The 24,146-nt window shown below is 41.2% G+C and overlaps 1 protein-coding gene across 1 annotated transcript in view; it reads left to right on the top strand.

The window, feature by feature from the left end:
• Nucleotides 1-4,582: 4,582 nt before the first annotated feature.
• The window catches only part of PAH (phenylalanine hydroxylase), a 68,106-nt gene continuing 48,542 nt past the window's right edge, over nucleotides 4,583-24,146 (top strand). The window contains exons 1-2 of the mRNA XM_028121661.2: nucleotides 4,583-4,639; nucleotides 10,106-10,213. Of these exons, the coding sequence (XP_027977462.1) occupies nucleotides 4,583-4,639; nucleotides 10,106-10,213 (165 nt within the window). The remainder of the gene's footprint in view (nucleotides 4,640-10,105; nucleotides 10,214-24,146) is intronic.

Raw genomic sequence — 24,146 nt, 5'->3', positions numbered from 1 at the left:
AGCCCAATGCGGGGCTCCATCCCAGGACCCTGGGATCATGACCTGAGCCAAAGGCAGATGCCTAATGACTGAACCACCCAGGTGCCCCAACCCAGCCAAATTTTAAAAGATAAATTTTTATTATATCAGAATTCTTTCTTTTTTTTCTTTTTCCTCAAGGAAGAACACCAGTTGACAGTTAACTGACAATGATAGATTAGGACAGATAGATCAGTGACTGAGAAAAGCACAGTGCTAATGTCTGCACTATACAAATTATTCCTGCAAGTCAACATGGGGAGAAACAGGAATCTCAATAGAAAAATAGGCAAAGGATATAATGAACTATTCACAGCACGGGAATCTAAGTGCCATTAATGTTTAAAGAGATGCTCAAACCCAGTTGTCATAAGAGAAATGCAATATACAAACAGCAAGGGCATACTTCTTTAAACTGATTTGATTGGCAAAGAATCAGACATTTGGAAAATGCCAGATATTGGGGATCTCCAGCAACAGGAACTATTTGACCTTTTTGGTAGGGGTGTGGACTAGTAGAAGCCATTCATTAGGGCCATCTGACCATAGTTTGTGCAGTTAAGAATGCAAGTTCCCCCCCGCCAAAAAAAGAAAAAAGAATGCAAGTTCCCTATGATTCATGATCCCATTCTTCTATTCAAGACAAATTCTCACACAGGTCTCTAAGGGGACAAGGATGAAGATGTTTTATCACAGAATTGTTTGGGGTGGGGAGAGTTAGAGACAGACTAGGGGAATGGAGAAATCAAATGGGGTGGATACACACTGCAGAGTACTTTATACCAGTTAGGAAAGCAAAGAACTAGATGTACATTCACAGCATGGTTAGATCCTAAGAATATGGTGAAAGAAAAAGTTAGAAACTATGAAATCTATAGTACATTTACATTCTATAGTAAAACTATACGACAACATCACTCATATCCATGGAAAGTACATACATGCACCAATATTTCCATGCATTTTAAAAATCCAAGGCTGAGTATTAAAAATTTTAGGGATGTCACCTCTGGGAGAAGGGAATGGAGGTAGGGAATGAAGATAAAAGAGAATGAATAAATAAACCAAGAAAGGATCTTGTAGGTTTTGATTATGTGCCATGAAATCATAGATTATGATTAACTCAACCCTCCACATATGAGGTTATTGCTTGATAACCTTTAGTGGTTGGGAAATCTTCAACTTCCAAATCAGTGAAGGTCAGCTCTAAGTGTACCAGCTACCCCACTTGTGACATGGTGTCCCTCTGTGTGGCCATTCACAATACCTCAGTGGTCTGCAGGCTGAATTCTTGGATGCTCCTTCTAGATTTGCCCTGGGGTCCAGTGCAGTTTTCTTAGGAATCAGCACAGCCCTCACTAGTAAGACCAACACATTGTATTCCATCCAATTAAGCAAGAAGATGGTTTAAACATCCTCTAAAAAATTTCTATCACAAGCAATAGGAGTTTTTTATCTTAGTGCATAGAGAAATTTTCCCTTTTTGCTGGAATAATTTTTTTAATTTAATTTTATTATGTTATGTTAATCACCATACATTACATCATTAATTTTTGATGTGGTGTTCCATGATTCATTGTTTGCATATAACACCCAGTGCTCCATTCAATATGTGCCCTCTTTAATACCTGTCACCAGGCTGACCCATTCCCCTACCCCCCTCCCCTTTAGAACCCAAACTTTGTTTCTCAGAGTCCATAGTCTCTCATGGTTCATCTCCCCCTCCGATTGCCCCCTGTCATTTTTCCCTTCCTACTATCTTCTTCTTCTTCTTCTTCTTTTTTTTTTTAACATATAACATATTATTTGTTTCAGAGGTACGGGTCTGTGATTCATCTGTCTTACACAATTCACAGCGCTCACCATGGCACATACCCTCCCCAATGTCCATCACCCAGGCACCCCATCCCTCCCACCCCCCACCACTCCAGCAACCCTCAGTTTGTTTCCTGAGATTAAGAATTCCTCATATCAGTGAGATCATATGATATGTGTCTTTCTCTGATTGACTTATTTCGCTTAGCATAAAACCTCTAGTTCCACCAAGTCGTTGCAAATGGCAAGGTATTGTTTTTTTGATGGCTGCATAATATTCCAGTGTGTGTGTGTGTGTGTGTGTGTGTGTGTGTGTGTGTGTGTGTGTGTGTATCACATCTTTTTTATCCATTCACTGTTGATGGACATCTTGGCTCTTTCCATAGTTTGGCTATTGTGGACATTGCTGCTATAAACATTGGGGTGCACGTACCCCTTCAGATCACTACATTTGTATCTTTGGAGGAAATAGCCAGTAGTGCAATTGCTGGGTCGTACAATAGCTTTATTTTCAACTTTTTGAGGAACCTCCATACTGTTTTCCAGAGCTTAAAAGAAGGTTATCAGTGTTTTTCTCTGAGGTAGCTGAGAATCAAGTGTGCTCTACTCCCAACCCAGGTCTGGGGCATTTGTATGTGAGATTGGATAAAGAATTCCATTTTTAGCTGGTGTGAGGAGAAAAGAGATGTGCTATTATTTTTGTTGTTCCAAGAATCACTGTTGTTTATATCTTAAAAAGGAAGAAAAGAGTATTTAAGAGCCAGTGTCTTAGAATTGGGTGAAATGTAGTTCAATTTTGGACTACTTATTTAAACTTCCTGGGTCTCAGTTTCCTTATCTATGAAGTGAGGATACATTGGGCATGGGGTTATTGAGCAGAAGAAATGAAATTATGTGTGTGGAGATCTTGGCACAGCAACCAACATACAGTGTGCATGTAAATAAGTAGCCTTCATTGTCTGCTTTCATTTATTGCGTGCCCTTAGAGTATGGGTGCTGTCCCATCCATTGTTCTCAGTATGCCAGCAATAGCAAAGGATGAACGATGCTTGTCAGGCAGTCCTGGGGCTCAGAAAAACTCTTTATTTCATGTCTCCCACACTAAAAAAACACTGGAGTCATTTAAAGGATACAGATTCTCCTGAGGGTGGAAGTCAGGGTTTGCTCTTCCATGTTCAACAACACGGATCTTCCAATTTACCATAGAAAATATGAATCAGACATTCAAGGACTCCTTTTGGACAGAAATTACACTTAATTATGTCTCTATTCTTGGCAGCCTGGCACATTATAGAGGCTCAAGGAATCCTCCACAACAATCCTTAAAAACCCCATTTTAAAGACTAAGAAACTGAGGCATGGATTTGACCAAAGCTAAAGCTACACAGCTCCTCAGTGGTGGAACCGGGAGTTAGTCCATTGGTTTTGAATATCAAATATGAGAATTTTTTTTTCCTTTGGCAGATGCTTGGACACTCTGTCACAGAACTGTGGGAGGGGAAGGGGGTGGATTTCTTGCAACCTCTATTATTGGCTTGTTTTCTATCCTGGGTAAATATTAAGCAGGCCCTCAAGGCTTTGATGCCCCGATTTTTTCACATCTTTTCTGAACCTCTGACTTAGCAGTGTCCTTTTTAAATTTTGTTTTCCCACTGGCAATGAATGCCTCATCTCAGATTCCTGATCTGAAAATATGGGGGTGAATGACATCTTCCTACCTGTTTGAAGGAGTCCACTCTTCAATACCCACCAGCTCAGTCCTCGCCCCTCCCCCTGTTTTATTTTCTTCTGAAGGCTTAGCTCTGACTACATCTATTTATTAATTTATTTTCTGTCTTGCACACAGAATGGCAGCCTGGCAGGGGAGGCAGGATCCTCTACTTCATTCGCTGCTTGATCCTCAGTGCCTGGAATACTGCTTGGCCCACAGTAGAGATCCTCAGTGATTATTTGTTGTCACATCCTTTTAAACAGTACCTTCTATTTATTGTTTAGCTATATGGCAAGAACTGTACTAAATGTTTAATGCATGACCTCATTCTTATTCGTATTCTCACAAGATCCTGGCAAGGTGGCTCTACCACTGTCTTTTGAGCGCTCTCAGCAGTTAGGTAAACAGCTCAAGGACATGTGAATGCATTGCAGCCCAGGTTGTGCCCTTACCTTTGCTCTTTATTGCTGTGCTCAGTGTTACAATGCTACCTCTTTGTAGCTTTCTGAAGTCAAAGCACAAAAAGATAGTTGGCTTAATGGTTAATAGAAAGGACCCTGCCCCCGACCCCTAATCGAAATCTAAATTAGGATCCCGGCTCTGCTCCCATGGGGAGGCGGGTGAGGGAAGAAAGGATTATTTCTTACAATTTTTGTCATCAGCAGATCTCCAGGTTATTCGCACTGCAAAGAACCCGCTTCCCGTGCTCTTGAATCACGGACTTGCCAACCCTGCCTAATCCCCAGCGCACAGGTAGCCCCAAGTTCTATCCAGGGCCTGCAGCCAAGTCCGGCCTCCCGGCGTCTGCCACACCCTCCTCTCGGTGGCCCCGCTGGATGACCTGGAGCCCACTGCGTCAGGACAACGCCTACCGCCTACTGGGGGCGTTACTGTGGCCGGTACCTCGCAGGGGACATCTTTGGAATCTGTCCTCCCCTCCTAACGCCAGGTTAAAAACCTCAGCAGCACCTGCTGTTTGCAAAACTGCCTGCCACCGACGCCCCAGAGTTAGAGACCTTACTCACGAAGGGAGCCAGCATGTCAGCTACGGTCCTGGGGAACGGAAGCTCTGGCGAGAAACTCTCCTACGCACAGGTGAGCCAGAGCTGGCCCAGCTGCACGCTGCGCAGGGAGGGGAACTTGGTCCCTGGTGGTAAAGGGTCTGAGGAATGTTGTTTCCTACTCCCTTAAGCTCACGGAGGAGTCTGAATTTAATTGAAGGTGATGAAAATGTCCAAGAAGGCAACAGATAGCACAGGTCCTCAACAACTGTTCCCTAGGGAAGGACATCTATCCTGTGGGGCTTTCAGGGAGAGTGCTGCTTTAGAAAGTGGGGATCGGGCTTTCAGAGCTGCCCCCAACTAGCTGTGTGTCTTTGGACAAGTCACTGTCCCTCTCTGTTGCCTGTTTTCTCTTTCCTACCCTGAAGCGGCTGGTTCGTAATGATCTGGAATGGGAGAGGGGATTCTTCTAGATCTGCTCTCCTGTCATATTTATGAAGTGCTCTCAGCTAGCTATCAAAATGGCAAAATTGTAAGAAATTTTATCCTTTTTTCACCTTTGGGAGAAAATGAGGCATGAGGACATCTCAGACTTACTCATACCTGGGGAACGAGAAAATTAAACAGAGGAAAACGAACAAGACAGCCCTGGACTGGGAATGTGAGAGAGCCCTAGATGTGACTTGGGGATAATGCTCGGGGTGTATTCTGTTCTCTGGGATTCATTGCCTTTCTCTTGAGGTGCAAACTTGCAGGACACATTCTTTAATTGACTTTTCACACTCCCAGGTTCTAGGATTCAGACTTAAAGCCCAGCCCTGGGAGGTAACACGACTTTACAGACATGTGTCATCTGCAGGATTAGTGAGAGCCATCTAGAGAACACACAGGCTGGAGCGGAGAGAATGGTTGATGTTTTAGTATAACTAGAGAAACCACAGAACTTTGGACTGACTTTTTTTGAGTCCCGTAAGAAAGACTTCCTTTGAAAAAGGTATGCAGTGCTTGATAGACAGAACTTCCTGTTGAGGAGGGATAGCATGGGCAACAAACAGATCCCAGAACAGAGCCTGGCTCTGTCATCATTTAGTTCCAGTGCCATTGGCAATGGAGGAAGTGGGACAGTGATCTGGTTAGGGAGCCATGGGAGCTTAAAGCTTTATTTATAGAACAGTTAGAAGACTGAGAACCACAGATTGTTACTCTTGATGATTGGGGGTAGAGAGAAAGGTTTAGAACAGGTTGGGTAATACCTTTGCATTGAAAGCAGGGTATTGAACTTCGCAAAGCTTCAGGCTTATCCATTTGAAAAATTGGAATAAAAATACCCATGTCCTAGACTTGGGATGAGAATTCAATGAAACAGTTTCTGTAACGCTCTTAGCAAAATTCCTGGAGCATAGTGTCTAGCCAGAACTGATTTGTTTGTTTGACAAAATGTGTCTGGAACATTGGCAAGAGAGACAAGCACTGAGTAAAGCACAGTGGTTGGGGACAGCTACACCACGGAGGGATGCTGGACATGGAGTCAAGAGATGTGAGCTCTCGTCTTTGGTTTACTGAAGCTGTGTAGTGGGGAAGTCACCCAACTAGGGTGAAGAGGCTCAGTTTTGTATCTGGAAAATTTGAGGTGGCGGTAGATTGGGGGGATAGGACTGGAATAGTTTTTAGGATTCCTTCCAGCTCTGACAGTCTGCAAAAAAGACATAGTTTATGCCTTCTCGAAGCTCCCGACCCAGATGAATAGCACACACCCGACATAATTCTGATACAAGGCTGGAGAGCATGTGACATATCATGTGCTCTACACACACAACAGGCATGACAACCCTGCCTGCAAGAGATGTTTGGGTCCTTCATTCACACAGGAGACTAATTGTGTCCCTACTATGTGCCGGGCACAGCAGAGTTTCTGCGCCAGTGAAACATATTCTAGTGGAAGAGAGAAACAAAACAAAAACGAATCAAATGGACACATAATTTCATGTAGAGAAAAGAGCTGTGGAGAAAAATAGGTGGTGCTAGTAAAGTTCATTTTCCCTGCCCTATTTCTTCCTATCTGTTTCTGAGCTACTTTTCTCTACTTTTATCCATCCTGGGTATAGATGTTTCTAAGTCAACTCACACGTCTTTTGAAAACAAATAAGGTATAGATTATGAGACAAAAATATATTCTGGGAGAGATTTGCTCAAGGTCCCATGCTGGATCAACATAGCAAGATTGGAACCAAAATCCACCCAAGGCCACACACCGTATCACAAACTTCCATGAGCTTCTTTTCATTTAAGATCCCTCAAGTTTTGAAAAGGGGAGCTGTTGTCTCAGTTGGGTCTGTCACTGGGAGGCAGAATAAGGATTGTGGAATTGTTGGATCCACGTTCAAATTCAAGCTCATTAGCTGCGTGTCTTTGGACAATTCACTGAACCTAACAAGGTCTATTTCCTCATTTGCAAAATAATAGCACCTACCTCATGGTGCTATTGTGAGGACTGGATGAGCTAATTACATGTTAACTCTTAATAACAGTGCTAGTTGCTGCCAATGATGATGCTTATTAACTATAAAAATCACCAAGTATGGCTCCTGGCACATAGAGGGTATTCATTCAATGGCAAGTCCTATTATTAATATTAAGAATGACAAAGAGAAGTACCTTATCATATGGTAAATGTGAATTTGCAGACACATTTGGGAAAAGTCGTAATTAAAAAAAATAGGCTGTGCATTTATCAGTGGTTTCAAAATCTTTTGTGGCTAAGAATCATCTGGGATCTTTTGAAAATGCAGATTCTCAGATCCTACCCCTGATACTCAAGTGTTAGGTTAGGGTGGGGCCCAGGAATCTGCACTGGAACAAAGAACCCCCCAGGTGATTTTGAAGGGGAGAAACAAGGAACACTCATTGAAAAACTCTGATTTAGAAAGCATATGGGGAGAAAGTGAAGGGGACAGGCATGAGTAAGCATAGGCTGTCAGGGGTGGTATTGAATAACTGGTCTATAAGAGATAAGGGCCATAGTATGGGACATAGTGCCCATAGCAGAAGGAATTATACAGAATGATATTCAGGAGCCTGGGTTATTGACCTGCTACCCACCACCTGTGTCGCTTCAGAGGAGTCACACCTTTCTCTCTCTGGCATAGTTTCCCATCTGCAAAATAAGGGGGTGGAACTAGATGAACTCTAAAGACAGGGCCAGCTCTGTGAGTCAAGTCCCACCTGGGCAGCAGAAGCCAAATGGAATGCATAGAACCAGGAGGGATTGTTCACCTCAGCTGGGGAATACAGTGGTCTCCTGGCAGAAGTGAGACCCAAAGAGGGCTTTTGAGGCAGGCTAAGATATGTGAAAGGGGAGGAGGGAGAGAGGTGCAGGGCATTTGCTTTAATGAGGAGCCGAAAAGAAAAGAGAAAGCCAGTTTGCTGGAGAGGCGGTTCCTGTGGGTGGGCCTCAGGCAATGAGGTCCCAAGATACTGCTGAATATCAGAAAGAGGTATTTTATCCTGCTGGCCATGGGGAGCCTTTGAAGAATTCTGAGTAGAAGAAGGACACAAGCAAAATTCTGTTAGGGCAGGATCGATACAGATCACTAAGAGCTGGATTAGTGTGGTAGCAGTAGGAACAAAAGAAGGACCTGACCCCGAGGGTCATTTCTGGAGAAGATCAGATAGGACTTGGGCCAGCACAGGAGCAGGAAGGTGGTGTGATGGGAGTCTTGAGGAAGGGTGCATTCAAGCCTGAATTGCCCCAGTCATAGGTGGTGTCTGTCGAGGTGTATCTGAAACATGTTAGTTTTCTTAGAGGCCAACAGAAGAGAATGTTGCCAATTGAACCAGAAGTGGAAATCTTTTGCCATTTCAAGGAAACCAGAAAGGACTAAGGGCTCAGTGTTCTCTGGGAGGAAGAGGACTGACGTCAGAGACTCCTCTGCATATCTCTGGCAGGGTTTAAGAGAGGGAGAGGATGGACAGGGTCTTGCAAGAAGAAGCTGTGAGTCGTGGACGTAGGCACTTACTTACCTTCTCTAAGGCTTCACGTTGCTGTCAATAAAAGTGGACACTTGGTGGATAATAAAACCTCCTTCCTAAATTGTAACAAAATTAAATAAGAATCTAAATCAAGAGCTTATTATAATGCCTGGGACATTATAGGCTCTTAAGAAGTGGTAGATTAACTATACTGGAATTTTTTAAAAAGACAAAAACTTTTTTCAAGAAAGATAATATCATGGTCTATTTAGAGATGTATAACAGTTCAGTCTTCCAATTCATGTGAAACTCCCTTTAATTACACCTGCTTATAATTTTGGTTCTTGCCACCCCCACCTCTATTTGGGTGAGGTTCCGGGAAAATCTGACTTTTCTGATGAAAAGAATTTCATTCTAGGGGTCATCAATATTCATACAGGGCTTATTATGCTGAGTCACTGGGAGATCCCGCCCAACACAGCCTTCTCACTGAGGTGATGTAACATCCATTCCACTAATTTCATCAAGAGAGTAATATCCTTACAAGAGAGTAATTGTTCTGCACGGTTTCTTTTCTTCCTAGTTTTAGATACATGCTGTTGATTTGTGGGCACATATGGAACTTTATATATTATTGTAAAACTTGACTGTACAATTTTTAAAGGTTGCAGCAAACTCTGTAATGCCAAACCTAATCCCACCTTAGTTCGCTGTCATGTGCATGTAGAAAGTGCTAGATCCATGTCAAACTTTGCTGTGTAGTATAAGAAGACATCCATCTTCTGATAGGTTATTTGTATTACTTTTATGTATTTTGTGACTCTTTCAATAACTGGATATCTTAGATCCTAGCATACCAGACAATGTTTTCCTGAGTGTGATGCTTTCCTGAGATCTTTGCCAAAGGCCAAGAAGTCATTATTGTGTGTTTATAATATTTCCATCATTTTTATATGTAAGCTGTTTTATCTTTTTGTTTTTTTCATTATGTGAATACTGCTTTGACAGGGCTATGATTAGCATGGTTTTCCTGATAAGGAAACTTAGAAGGCCATGCTATCCGCCCAAAGTGTTTCAGTTGATAACTGGGAGACAGAGGACTTCAACCCAGATCACTGGTCTCAAACACCCATTTTTAGTACTTTCCACGCCATATTTTTCAGTGTTTTCCCGGATACTTTTTGAACTGTATTGTACCATCTCTTAGGATCTTTCTGTGGTGAATGTGTCTAGTAAGCCAAATATTGAGCTCCTGATTCATTTAGTCATTTATGGATTATTCATTTGTGGATTTCAGAGTCCTAATAGTGTCTGGCACTTGGTAGGTGCTCATTAAAAGGTATTGAATCTATAGATGACTGGTGACATCAGTGAATAATTGAAGTTTTCTAAAATTGAATTCTGACCTATGAGCATCATTGAAAATATCACTTCCCTTGACTTACTTATTTTCCACCAGAAATTATATTCTGTGTAGAATATATGTAGCTTATTGTATTCCAAGCCTTGACTGTAAGAGAGAGTTCATGCCGGCCTCTGCCTTGGAGGTTTCACAGGAAAATATTTTAACCAAAAGCGCTTCATCTTGTAGGAAACAAGCTATATTGAAGACAACTCCAATCAAAATGGTGCCATATCTCTGATCTTCTCACTCAAAGAAGAAGTTGGTGCCCTGGCCAAAGTCTTGCGCTTATTTGAGGTAAGTACTCATTTCCGCCTTGGATAATGTGTAGTGGACTTCTGGGTCATTTTCTAATTGAGTGCAGCAAGAAGAACATGGGATCTGGAACTGGAAGACTTGATTTTCAGTTTAGACGCTGACATTAACCAACTGTGTGACTTTAGTGAAGTCATTCCAGCTGGACTGCTGTTTCTCCATTCATAATCAGAATCAGAGGCACTAGTTGCATGCACAGAAAGCTGGCCCTGGTTTCAGACTTCTTTTATCAAGCTCTCCCTGAATTAATTACTATCTTCTCGGTGCTCCCAAAGCACTTTACTTTTAACTGCAGCACTTATCTGCCTTGTTACGTATATACATTTTCTGTCTGGGCCTGTTTCTTCAGGCAGGGAACCTCAGCTCAGTCATCTGTATATCCTCTACAGACCAGTTTTATACATATTTAATGTTCAATAAAGAATGAAATTAAATTTAAATAGAAGCAAAGCAAATTAGGTTTTATTTTTTTATTTTTTTTCTCCTAGATTTTAAGAAGGAATATTTTTGAACCAATTAATTTTTTACCCCAATTTTTCTTTAATAAAATTATATCTCATGGGGTTCCTGGGTAGCAGAGTCGGTTAAGTGTCCAGCTCTTGGTTTCAGCTGGCATCCTGATCTCAGGGTCATGAGATGGAGCCCCAGGTTGGGCTCAGTGCAGAGTCTGCTTGGGTTTCATTCTCCCTCCCTCTCTGAGCTCCCCCCTGCCACTTTTGCACACACGCTCTCTCTCTCTCTCTCACAAATAAATAAATAAGTCCTTAAATTATATCTCGTGACTGAATACATAAATCAACAGAGAAGAGACATTTCTCCCATGCAGAAGAATTCCAAATAATTTAAGTAGATAGTCTGTACTCAAAGAAGAACATCACTTCTCACTCTTTAAGTGTGGGTGGCACAGTGTGACTTTCTTCCAAACAGGACAGGATGGAAAGGGGGTGGGGAACCCAACAAACAGTAGATCAGCCGGGTGATGAAGGTCAATATCAACAGTGATTACTCATGTAGGTAGGATGAACCCTTGGTACGACTTGATGAAAATGGTACTTGACCTCTGTGGTCTTCTTCCCCTGAAACCATAATCTCAGGCTAGCTATGAGAAAAACATCAGACAAGCCTCAATTAAGGGACATTATACAAAATACCTGACCCATATTCCTTAAAACTATCAAGGTCATCAAAAACAAAAAGCATCTGAGGAATTGTCACACTCAAGGGAGGAGCCTAAAGGGATATAACATCTAAATGTAATGTGGGTCTGGAATGGGAGCCTAGTACAGAAAAAGGATATTAGATATAAACTAAAAAAAATTCAAATACATTATGGTCTTTGGTTTATGAAAATGCATCAGTATTAATACATTAATTATAACACATATTCCATACTAACATAAGATGCTAGTAATAGGGGAAACTGGGTGCAGAGTATATGGAGGGCGCCTGGGTGGCTCAGTTGGTTAGGCGACTGCCTTCGGCTCAGGTCATGGTCCTGGAGTCCAGGGATCGAGTCCCACATCGGACTCCCTGCTCAGCAGGGAGTCTGCTTCTCCCTCTGACCCAACCCCCTCTCATGCTCTCTCTCTCTCTCTCTCTCATTCTCTCTCTCAAATAAATAAATAAAATCTTTAAAAAAAAGAGTATATGGAAATCTTTCATACTATACTCTCAATTTTTCTATAAATCTAAAATCTATCTAAAAAATAAAGCCTGTTTTTAAAAATGTTGAACTTGGCTATTCAAGGAGGTGGGGGTGGGGTGGGGAGGGGAATGTCTACCTGAATGAGAGAAAACCATGAGCCCAGAGAAGAGAAACAGAGTATTTTCTGAATGACAAACTGTTCGGGAGGAAGAATGTATCTGTAAAATGCTCCTATGCAACATTTTAGCCTTTGTATTATACAGTTAGTCAGAATTTTCCCCTTGAGAGGTCAAGCCTTAATCAGTTAATAAATTAAATAATAGTAAATTAACAGGATGTTTTCAACCTAATAAATAAACCACAAGTAACTAAATTACCAAGACTAGATAAAATAAACCCAGGGGAGGGGTGTGTGTGTGCATGTGTGTGTGTGCGTGTGTGTGTGTGTGCATGTACATACTCAGGTTGAACTTTTTAAAGCATTATTCAAAACTCACCTGCCATGGTCAATAAGTGGTAATTATACACATTCACAGAGGAGGAAACAGAAGTCACTCTATTGGGATTGGTGAAGGGTTTCTTGTTAGTGTGTGTTGTGTTTTTTCCAAATATATTTCAGAAGTTGTTCTAGACATTGTACAGACCAGCATCCCTTCTACCCTTTTTAACAGACTGGCAAAATGCAGAGTTAAGTTATACTCATTCAAAGTGTTGAAGGAAGATAGAAAATCGAATTCTAGTATCCGAAGAACCACAGCATGTGATAAACCAGGCACAGAGGATCCTTGATTTGGTCCCCATTCAACCTGGTGGAGGAGGTATTACTGCATTTTCTGCATGAAGGAAGTATAGTTCTGAGAGGTTGAGTTATTCATTCAAGGTCACACAGCTAATGTATGCTGATGATGGGATCCTGGATTTCCAAGCCATGAGCTCTCTCTGACACTTCACACCTCTCTGCCAAATACACTTGTCCCTGCACATCTGGATTCTTCTGGAGTTTTTTTTTTTTTTTAATGCAAGTATCGTGTCTCCACCCTCCTATTCTTTGAGGGAAAGGGATCTGTCACCAGGTTTTCCTTCTTTCTTTCAAATTGAAACGTGTATCAAAGTGCAAGAAAAATAACGACCCATATTCCCCTCATCCACATCAGCCACTGTTCACGTCTTGACAAGTTCACTTCCATTTTTTTCATGTATGATTATGGTTTCAAAAATTACAAATTGACATACTGTTTCTTAAAAAAGAAATACAACATTAAAGATGCTGCTGTAGTCCTTTCTGATCTCCCCTCAATCCTGTCATGCTGCAAACTTCCTGGCCAAGGCAGCATTATTGTGAGTTTAGTATATTTTGGGTCAGTTCAGTAGAGCCGTCAAGAGCATGGACTCAGGAGAGATGGCTTTGGGAAAATCACTTGACTTCTCTGTGCTTCAGTTCCTCATGATAATAATAGCATCTGTTTCGAAGGGTAGTTCTGAGGATTAAATGACTTAATGCAGGTAAAACCCTCAGAGTAGTTAGTTACACATGAAGTGTTCAGGAAGAATTGCTATGTATTTTTTTTTCTGAATGCAGTGTTTTTGAGATATATAAATGTTGATACATACAGATCAAGTTAATAACTTCTGAAGAGTAGTTCTTAATTTGCATATACCATGTTTTATTTATCAACCCCCCTATTTTGGGCATCCATATTGTTTCCTATTTTCTGAAGCCACAGGCAATTCTGTAGTACTCTATTCTTTCCTCTTATTTTTTTGGTATGCAATGTGCAAATATTTCTCTAGGGTAGGTACCTAGAATTTCAATTGCTGGTCCTAGGGATGAACATTGTAATTAATTTAATTTAATTTAATTTAATTTAATTTAATTTAATTTAAAGAGAGAGCACAAGGGTGGGAGGGGAGGGACAGAGGAAGAGAGAGAATCCCAAGCAGGTTCCATGCTCAGTGCAGAGCCCAACATGAGGTTCGATTCCACGACCCTGAGATTATGACTTGAGCTGAAATCAAGTCAGATACCTGGGCGCCTGGGTGGCTTAGTTGGTTAAGCGACTGCCTTCGGCTCAGGTCATGACCCGGGAGTCCCAGGATCGAGTCCCGCATCAGGCTCCCTGCTCAGCGGGGAGTCTGCTTCTCCCTCTGACCCTATTCCCTCTCATGCTTTCTCTCTTTCTCTCTCTCAAAAAAAAAAAAAAAGAGTTGGATGCCTAACCGACTGAGCCACCTAGGTTCCCCAACATTTTTAGTTCCAAAAGAAACTTAAGTTGTCCTCCAAATGTCCTGTAACAATTTATGCTAACATTAGTTTACTGTGGGAACACCCATTTCTCTATATTTTTAAGGTTATTTGCTTACTATTGCTTTTTCATCTTGGACAATAGAGTAGGTGAGATGTGGTAATTTATTGTTTTAATTTTCATTTCCCTGATTATGAGTGAGATGATGGGGTGTCTTTTCATATCACATGACCTTAGATTTTATTCTTTTGTAAATTGTGACTTGTCCATTCAGATTTAGATTTTTTCTGCTGCAATTTTATCTTGTTCTTACTGATTTCTTGACAATTTTTTGTAATCTGAATACCATTGTGTGGATGACAAATATTTTCTCCTAGTCTCTTTATTCTGCTTGGGTTTATGGTATCATTTGTCATACTGAACTTTAAAATTCTAATGTAATTAATATTTTCAGTCACTTCCTTTATGGGTTTTGGATTTTTGTTTGTTTGTTCTTGAATTTTTCTGAAATTTCACTAGTGACTCTGATGCCCAATCAGGAATGAGAATCATTGCTCTAAGCTATTGCCAAGGAAGGAGTTCTCACTGTCACCAAGGACTATACCCACTACTTTCCATGAAATAAATCATATTTAATACTCAGAATATTTTAATTTTTTCTATAAATTAAATCATTTGTTACTTAGTGATGGTAGGTGATATCATACCCATTTTAGAGACAAGGAAGCTAAAGGTCAGGGAGCTCAGTAGCTTGTTTAAGGTAAATACTCAGTGTGGTAGAACCTCAGAAATTGACCTAGGGTCTGTGGTTCTAAAACCCCAGGCTTATCATTTTTATCAGAGAAAAATCAATTGTTTATGAGAAAGCAAAACAATATAACCATTATTTTGCATGTCTTCTTTTCAAGAGAATGATCTTTGAACTGGGACTGCCAGAACAAAGAATTGAAAACCAAGAAAATATGGCTGGGCTTTCATGCTAACCCTAAATCTCAGGATTTGGGTCCTTGGGGAAGCCACTTTATCCCATCACCATCTAATACTTCTAAGGGGGTGAATTAGGGAGCTTTCTGGGACCAAGACTTTATCAAGATTCAAAGGATCACTTATCAAGAGTTTATATCTTTTGTTCCAAATGCCATTGTAGCTACATGTTGTGATATAAAGAGTATTAGGAGCATAGATTTTGTACTATGAAGTTCGAATCCCAGATCTCATTGACTTTGGCAGATCATTTAACACATATGCCTGTGTTTATTCATCTATAAAGTGGGGCTAATGATTCATACCTCCAGGGAGCCATGAGATTTTATATGCTACATAAAATGTGTGATATGTCTCTGAGCCTACAGAAGATGCTCATACAATGTCTTTTCTTTTATCCCTTCCACATGTGATCTATGAGCCCTATCAGAAATCCTGGAAAAATTATAAACATGAGAAGATAACATCTGTTAGAAGACTAGAGAGAGTCCAAAGTCTTGATTTTTAATTTTTCTTTCCAGAACGAGGTAAAAAAATCTAGAATGAATTATTTAATATGGTTTGTGAGCATTCACAGGCAAATGGCACTGACCAAGAGTCAGGGCAGGGCCATTAGTGAAAAGCAGAGTAGCTTGGTAGAGCAGAGAGACTGTGGTGACCATAGTGTGTCTGTGTATTTATATCTCTCATGATATCTGGGTGAATGAGGTGGAAGAGCAAGCATTAGATGGAAATAGAAACAAAACCCCTAAATTTTGTAGTTGACACTGAACTTCTGTACCATATAAAATGAAGCCAAAGGTAATAAAAGGCAAAACCAATGAAAGAATCTAAACTATATGCAGTGTTTCCTAAACAATATTCTATTGAATTCTATACATTAGAATTAGGTATTTTATGAGAAGAGCGTTCCAAGTGTGGATATGTCTGGAAAATTCTACATCTAGATTTTGGAAAGCTATTTTACATATACACATATTAAAGCCTCCAGGAAGCCCTGCAGAGAAGATATTTATCTCCAGGAAGCCCTGTAGAGGAGAATGTTCTGTTACTCAGTATTTCCCAAATGTATTTGGCCAGGGGGTCTTGTTCAAGGAAGGCTTATTAATATTTTGCTGTTCTATAGTTATGCATTTTAGAATTATGAGCTCCAGACCACCAGTTATAACCTAGGTTTAGGGTCCCAACAAGTAGAACAGCATTGGATTAAGAGTATACTGTCTAGAACCAAACAGTTTAAGTTCAACACCCTTTTGCACTGTGTATGAGGTGGATGGGCCTGGAGAAGTTATATAAGCTCTTAGTGGCTTAGTTTCCTATTTTAAAATAAAGGTAACAATAAGCCTATATTATAGGGCTGCTATGAAAATCAGATGAATTAATGCATGTAAAATATTTGTAAGAGTATCTGGCACACGGTAAGAGCTGAATAAATGTTTACTCTTGGGGTGCCTGGTGTCTCAGTCAGTTAAGCGTCTGCCTTCGGCTCAGATCATGATCCCGGGGTCCTGGGATCGAGCCCCGCATCGGGCTCCCTGCTCTGCGGGGAGCCTGCTTCTCCCTCTGCCTCTGCCTGCTGCTCCCCCTGCTTGTGCTCTCTCTCTCTCTCTCTCTCTCTCTCTCTGTCAAATAAATAAATAAATAAAATCTTAAAAAAATAAATGTTTACTCTCATTTCTATGCACCACAGTTTTAGAGGGTCACAGAACTTCGGGGACTCTTAAATTCCCGGCAGTATGAAAAAGTTAAAGGATTAGGATTGTTTGTCTTGAAGAGGGAAGATGGGGCAAGGAAATATTTGAAGAGCTGTTATGGGAGAAAAATACTACTCATTTTCTATTACTTCAGAGGTAAAAGGGCAAGGTGTAGAAATTACAAGAAGCATATTTCAAATCACTTAAAGGCAATATCTCTACTGTGGAAGGGTGCTAGAAGGCATTGATTTCAAGTATTACTACCGTGAAAACAGCCAGCAAAAGCCAGGGCAGAATCAAAACAAAAATGATGGTGTAAATAAACTTACCTTTCCTTAATAGAGACAAAGGATACAAATCTATCCAGCTCCCCCAAGATTGGCAATGGAGTGAGAACATTCCATATGGGGGAATCACCTGTACCCTATGAATCCCTCACTACAGTCATATCTCTGTTTAACTAGCAAGACCATCCTTTGATGGCTTGCAGCATATCAGAGATGCAACAGGGACATTTAACTAAACATTAATACATGCTCAGAGTAATAAACAAAACACTGACAGTTATATGAACCTAGACCATGTGGCCCCCCTGGCCTGACTCCATATGGTGACAGCTTTCTTAGCCCCCAGCCACCAGGAAGACATACAGACATCCTAGCTCTTCAAACAAAAAGTGAGATCTGCAGAGCGAGGGCAGATTTCTCCCAGCATGGTCAGGATTCATTCCCTGCCTGAGAGCCCATCTTTTCATCAGATGATTAGCACCCAAGTCACCATCCCATTAAGGGATGATGTTGCCTGCCAATGGACTTGTGGCCTTGTCAGCAGCAGCTAGTAACAACAACAGAATGTAACACAATCAGTTTGGTATTTATAACAGAAATACAGAAGTACTGTGTTTGCCTGTGTTTGCTGAGTGGTGAGACAGTGAAGCAGATGTTTTAGTGAGTTGGGGCCAAACAATTAGAAATACACCAAAGCCTCTACCTGCTAATCTGCCAACATTCCAGTGTCCTCAGTTGTTCTAATTTTCAATTCTTCATGCTTTTATTTAAAAGTTGTCTGTAACTCTCTATATTTTTAGCCTCTACTAGCTCACGTCTGCGCCTTCTTAGAAAAATAGTCTCCAGAGAGTCTTTGCCGCAAGTGGCTTAGTAATGGGCTGTAAAATTGGATGCCAGCTCTCTGGGGAGGTTGCAAAGAAGAGGTCTCCCTCCTTCTGCTAGCATTCCACTAATCACCTTACTATAGATTCTCTAGGGGAGAGAACAAGCAAATATATGGATATACAGAGTGCTGAAGTTCATGGGTATGCTCAATTAGCCTCATTTAATTGATGGGAACAGAGAGGTTCTGACTAAGCAAGCTGCCTAAGGCTAGACACTTAGAGCCAAAACCATTTCAGAGCTCACCCTCCATTTTCACAGTGGATGGGGCTTTTGGAAACAAATGGAAAAGGCCCAGTCAATATTTGTCACATTCACTTCCTATGCTCTGCCTGTGCCCACATGACCCATGCCTTTTCCCCATTAGATATTCAGTGAGCTCCTCCTCTCTCATTTATGCATTCAATTAATATTTTTTGAGTATCTACTGTTATCAGACCCTATAAAGGTGCTGGGGATTCTTGGGTGAGTCAGACAGTCATTCTCTGCCCCTACAGAAATGTGAGAAGCTCGTGCCCACATGACCCATGCCTTTTCCCCATTAGATATTCAGTGAGCTCCTCCTCTCTCATTTATGCATTCAATTAATATTTTTTGAGTATCTACTGTTATCAGACCCTATAAAGGTGCTGGGGATTCTTGGGTGGGTCAGACAGTCATTCTCTGCCCCTACAGAAATGTGAGAAGCTCTGGGTTCCCTGAGGCAGAGCTGGCCAGGAAAGATTTCTGGCAGATGTAATGTTTAAGCTGAAACCTGAAGGGGGTGGCCAGGAGAGAAGAAAGGGGAACTTAAATCCAGAACAAAGAAACAAAAAACTTGAAGGGAGAGAATAAACAAGTGCTCAGGTCACAGAATCCTCACAGGCTTTCCATCTGCCAACCATTCCTGGGGACAAAGGCTGGGGTGCACGGGGGACATCTAGGCTGCTATGCCATGTTTACTATCTAAAGTTTGGACTTTAAGGTCCTGCCTGTGACCCTTGGGCCTGCCCTGGAGAGTGGGACGGAATCTAGAATGAATCATGAGGGTTGCCTTTACCGCTCTGACCATAGGCCTGGAGCAGTCGTGAGCGGTACAAGTGTTTACGGGAACATTGCTTCTTTAATCAAAATAAGAAGAGCTTACCAGATGACTTGTAAAATTTTCTTTAAAGCCCCCAATATAGATCATGATACAAAGAACACCCATGCTTAAGAAATGGAACATTGCAGGAGTGACGCAAGTCCCTGGATACCCTTCCCCATGGGCTTCCTCCTCAGATACAGCTATTAATCTGAATTTGATGTTATTCCCACCTATCATTTTAGCCTTTGCTATATAGAGCTACCCATTAGTGACATATGGCCTAGTTTTGCAAGCTTTGACTCTTTGTAAAATTGGAATAGTATTGCAACTGTCCTGTAGTTTTCTTTCTTGACAGAGTGGTGAACGTTGCTTTGGAGATTTGTTCAAGTTCATAGTGTTCTGGCTCATTCATTCTCCACTCTCTATATTCATGGTGTGACTATACTTGATCCTCTCCTGTTGGTGGACATTTAGGTTGCTTTCATTGTTTATCCATACGGATGGTGCTGCACTAGACTTTATGTACAGGTCAGGTGACTATGTATTGACTAGAAGAACCTCAGATTGAAAACTGACACTGTTTTTAGCTGCTAAACCCTTTAGAGCTGGACATATTTGAGAAATAGCAAAACAGAGCTACTTTTTGAACTTTTATCATGAAGTTTGATCTCACATGGTAAATATTTAAAGAGTGCCATGACCTCACTGATGACACATGAGTTGTGATTGCTCTTTGGTAGCCCTGGGCTGAAAGAGATCCTTTTCCATCTTATGACCTTCTTGGCAAGAAAAGGTGTACAAAGAGGAACACAGGAAGAAAAAGGCTCTTTTCTCTAAAGCCTCTAAAAGAGCCTGGATTAAGCGGCTACCCCAGGTCTCCCCAGAAAGGGGTCTCCTCTGAGTTGGATGCAACCCCAACCCAATGGAGGGGAGGGTAGAGAAGAAATAATCTAACAAAGAGGGAGAAGATGGAGGGAAGAACAGGCCCAGAGATTACAACAGAGGTTCTTCCAGAGGAAGCAAGAGTGTGTCCCAAAAGATGGTCTCCAGGGTGTGTGAATCCACTGACAATCCAGCTTGAACCTGACTGAGAACTCTCCTCCAGAGCAGGGTGGGGAGTGATCTGGAGCCCACTCTAGGATTTAACTGTGCTGCCCATACTTTCCCGAATGTTTTTGATTTCCTGTTCATCCAAGAGGGTTTAGTTTCCAGATTCTTGCTCAACCAGGGCTGTTCCTGGCCCTCTCCCAAGAGGAGATCAGCAAAATAGATAAGAAGCCCAGCCTGCTTCTATATTTATCTATCCAGATATCTCTCAAATCCTTCTAACTCTCATCTTACCCCAAATATTGTAGGGGCCTCCGGACCACTTCTGCCCTTGGCCCACTACAGTCTATTCTTAAAACAGCTGCCCGAGTGCTCCTTTTAAAACACAAGTCCAAAAATGTATCTTCTCTGCCTCATTACCTTCTATAGCTTCTTATTGCCACCCTGAGTGAAAAAAACAAAGTTCAGGTAATGGCCGATAGGTCATTGTCAGTTACTGCTCTGCCTCCTGTCCTGTCGCCCTCCCTCTTGCTCATTCTGCTCCGGACACTCTGGCCTCCTTGGTGTTCCTTAGTCATCTTATGCACTATCTTACCTCAGGACCCTTGCACTTGCTGTTCCCTCATGGCTTGCTCTCTCATTGACTTCAGGTCTGTGCTTAAATGCCACCTGTTTATTTTTTGAGCCCTTCCTAACCACACTGTTTAAAAAAGCACCTTCATGGCACCCCGGAATATCCAATCCCTCTTTGGTTTGGATTTTTTTTCCATTCCATCTGAAGACTGTATACTCCATTTATTTTTCATAGTTCCTGTTTACCTCCTGCTTCAAGAATTTGAGCTCCAGAAGAGCAGGGATTTTTCCCACTCTGTTCACTGTTGTATCCCAGCACCTGGGACAGTGTTTGGCGCATGGAAGGTGCTTGATTAAATGAGTTCTTGAATGCTCCTGTTTACTTGAGACCAATGATTTGGGACATTCTTTGTGAGTGTCTTTGATTTGCTCCCAGAAACCTCTGGAATAGGCCAGAACATAACTTCTTTTAGGTTTGTTCTAAGGCAACAACATGGAGTGGTCCAAAAGGCTCTCCTTTTCCAGACTCCTCCCATCTGAAAATATCTTCAGCTTTTCCTTCTCCTTTTTGAAACTTGCTTTCAGGAAAGAAGCTGAGAAAAATTTAGGGTAAAGCAAATAATGAAGGGTAAAATAACTCATAAAACATAACGTGTTTTGCCTCCCAGGGAAATGTATATCTATACCAAGCTGAGAGAGGCAAAGTATAAGTCCTTACTGGATATCCATCAATGAAGCCAAAATGGTGTGAGGTGTTTTTTCCCTTTTTCTTACTGAGCTACCAGGTAACACTATTGTCTTTATTTTAAACATAAACAAATAAAAGTTCAGGATGACCAACTAATGCGTACAGAGGTGGTGAGCAGCAGAACCGGAAGTTAAACTTAGATTAGTTTCCAAAGCCCACCCTTTCTACACTATACCATTCTCCTTTTCTTGAGGAATGAGATGGAAGAAGAAAAAATGGACCCTAAGCTTGAAAAGATCCAGAAGGGCAAATCCGTTTTTCACCATTGCGATTTCTGTGTATCCGTAGTTTTATTCACTAGTGACCAAGACCCCGTTAGAAAGGTTTTCTTCAAGGATGGGAACAGGAAGGGATTTCTGGCCAATCCTTATTAAAAGAGGCTATTCATGGGCACCTGGGTGGCTCAGTTGGTTAAGCGACTGCCTTCGGCTCAGGTCATGATCCTGGAGTCCCGGGATCGAGTCCCTCATCGGGCTCCCTGCTCAGCAGGGAGTCTGCTTCTCCCTCTGACCCTCTTCCTTCTCGTGCTTTCTATCTCTCATTCTCTCTCTCTCTCAAATAAATAAATAAAATCTTTAAAAAAAAAGAGGCTATTCATTTCAGTTTATTTTTCTCTGAGTCCCCACACTCTCTGCTCAGGAGTTCCAATTAATTAAGGTGTTACGCTGTTATCTTTTATGCGTAAATTCACTATTGGACAAATCATGAAGTTGTCTTCGAAATGTTGAGCTCTAAACCTTTCTTGCCTCCACCCAGATGTCCACGTGGAATAACAGAAAGTGTTCTTTATTTGTCCCTCACCCAAAGATGTGGTGAGTGTATGTGGGTCAATTCGTAAACCTACACAGACCCCTTGCTTAAAAATAAAAATTCATTTACTAAAAGGTAACTATGATCATAATCAGGTTTGGAGGTTCATTTCTAAAGTCTCCCTTAGCAACCAAAATTATTGGTATCTAAGGATCCACACTGATAAGCTGGAAAAACTCCAATAAGCAAATTGCATGCCAAACTTGAGAGTTAATTATTAACAAATTGATTCAAATGGGAAAGAAATAGTTTAGAGAGTTTGATGGAGTGTTCTTAGCCAAAAACTTCACTCACATTTAAAAGATATATTTTTCTTTTCATTATATGAATAATATTGTAAGACTTTTGGCAAATAAATAAAAGTTGTACATAATCTCATAATAACTCATTTTGATGCATTTTATTCTAGTCTTTTTCTTTTTCTTTTGGCTTGGGCATAGTTTTTTAAAACATGTTTTAATTATCACATTCTTATATGCATCATAAGTATTTTCCCAAGTGGTTGTCATTGTAAGCTTTTAAGAAATAAAGTTAATTTTTCATTGTAAAAGTATAAGTGTTGTTTTTAGAAAAGTTGAACTATGATAAAAAAATAGAAAGAAGGAAACAAAATCATCTGTAGGCCCATCATCTATAAACTACTACTGTTAACATATTTTAGAGTGATTACTGACACTGCTTTATGCATGTTGTTGTTATTTATTTATTTTTTAAGATTTTATTTATTGGGACACCTGGGTGTCTCAGTTGGTTAAGTGTCTGCCTTCAGCTCTGGTCACGATCCCAGGCTCCTGGGATCGAGTCCCACATCGGGCTCTCTACTCAGTGGGGAGCCTGCTTCTCCCTCTGCCTGCAGCTCCCCCTGCTTGTGCTCTCTCTTGCTCTCTCTGACAAATAAATAAATAAAATCTATTTGAAAGAGAGAGACAGTGAGCAAGAGAGAGCGTGAGCAGGGGTTGGGGACAGAGGGTTGAGGGCCAGAGGGAGTTTTTCTTAATTGAAGTATAATTGACATACAATATCCTATCAGTTTCAGATGTACATCATAGTGATGAGATATTTTTATACATTACAAAATGATCCCCACCGTAAGTCTAGTTACCATCTGTCACCAAACAAAGTTATTACAATAGTATTGACTAATTCCCTATGCTGTGCCTTACATGCCCATGACTTATTTTTTTGGTAACTGGAAGCTTCCACCTGTTAATCCCCTTCACCTATTTCTCCTGCCCCCGCCCCCACCCCCAGCTCCTACCCACTCTGGTAACCAACCTTTTGTATCATGTTGATTGATTTGTGAATGTTACTTACTTTTCAATGGTGGCATAATCTCCACTGAGTGATTCCACTATAATTTTCCTAATCGTTCCCCTATTGTGGGAGTTTAGTTAGTTTAGGAATTTTGGTGAATTTTTCCCCCATAAGTTAGATCTCCAGACTTATAAAAACTGAGTCATGGGGCATATGTTGTTTTATGGCTATTCCCAAAGTGAGAGGCTTCTCTCTGGAAGTGCTTTTGCGAGGGGTGGAGTGTGGGTGTTGAACACAACAGCCTATAGTCTGTCTTCTAGCCCTTTCTCCACCTCCCACATTTCCCACCCCTTCCATCACCTGCTGCACTCTTACAAATGAGCATGCCGGAGCTGTGTCCACTCTTGTCTCTTGGCTTTTCTGTATTTTCTGCTCTACACAAGGCACGAACTGGTTATCTCTTCCTTTAAACTTTCAACTTAGGCAAATAGTAGGTGGAGCTTCTCTTTCTTTCTGAGCCAAGAAGGATGACATTGCTCTTTGCTTTGTTTCGGAAGTTACCTCTGTTTGTCTGGAAAGCTTCAGAGCAACTGCTATCTCTCTGGTCTTCCCTCCTCCACATACACTCTCGCTCTCCTGTTGGGACCCTCACATTGGGCTCCTGGCCGTCACTGTCAAGGCT

Source organism: Eumetopias jubatus, unplaced genomic scaffold (genome assembly GCF_037043125.1).
Source record: "Eumetopias jubatus isolate StellerSeaLion01/CBP00866 unplaced genomic scaffold, mEumJub1_p1.0 scaffold_8, whole genome shotgun sequence".
Taxonomy (NCBI): Eukaryota; Metazoa; Chordata; class Mammalia; order Carnivora; family Otariidae; genus Eumetopias; species Eumetopias jubatus.
This window is presented reverse-complemented; position numbering and strand designations above follow the sequence as displayed.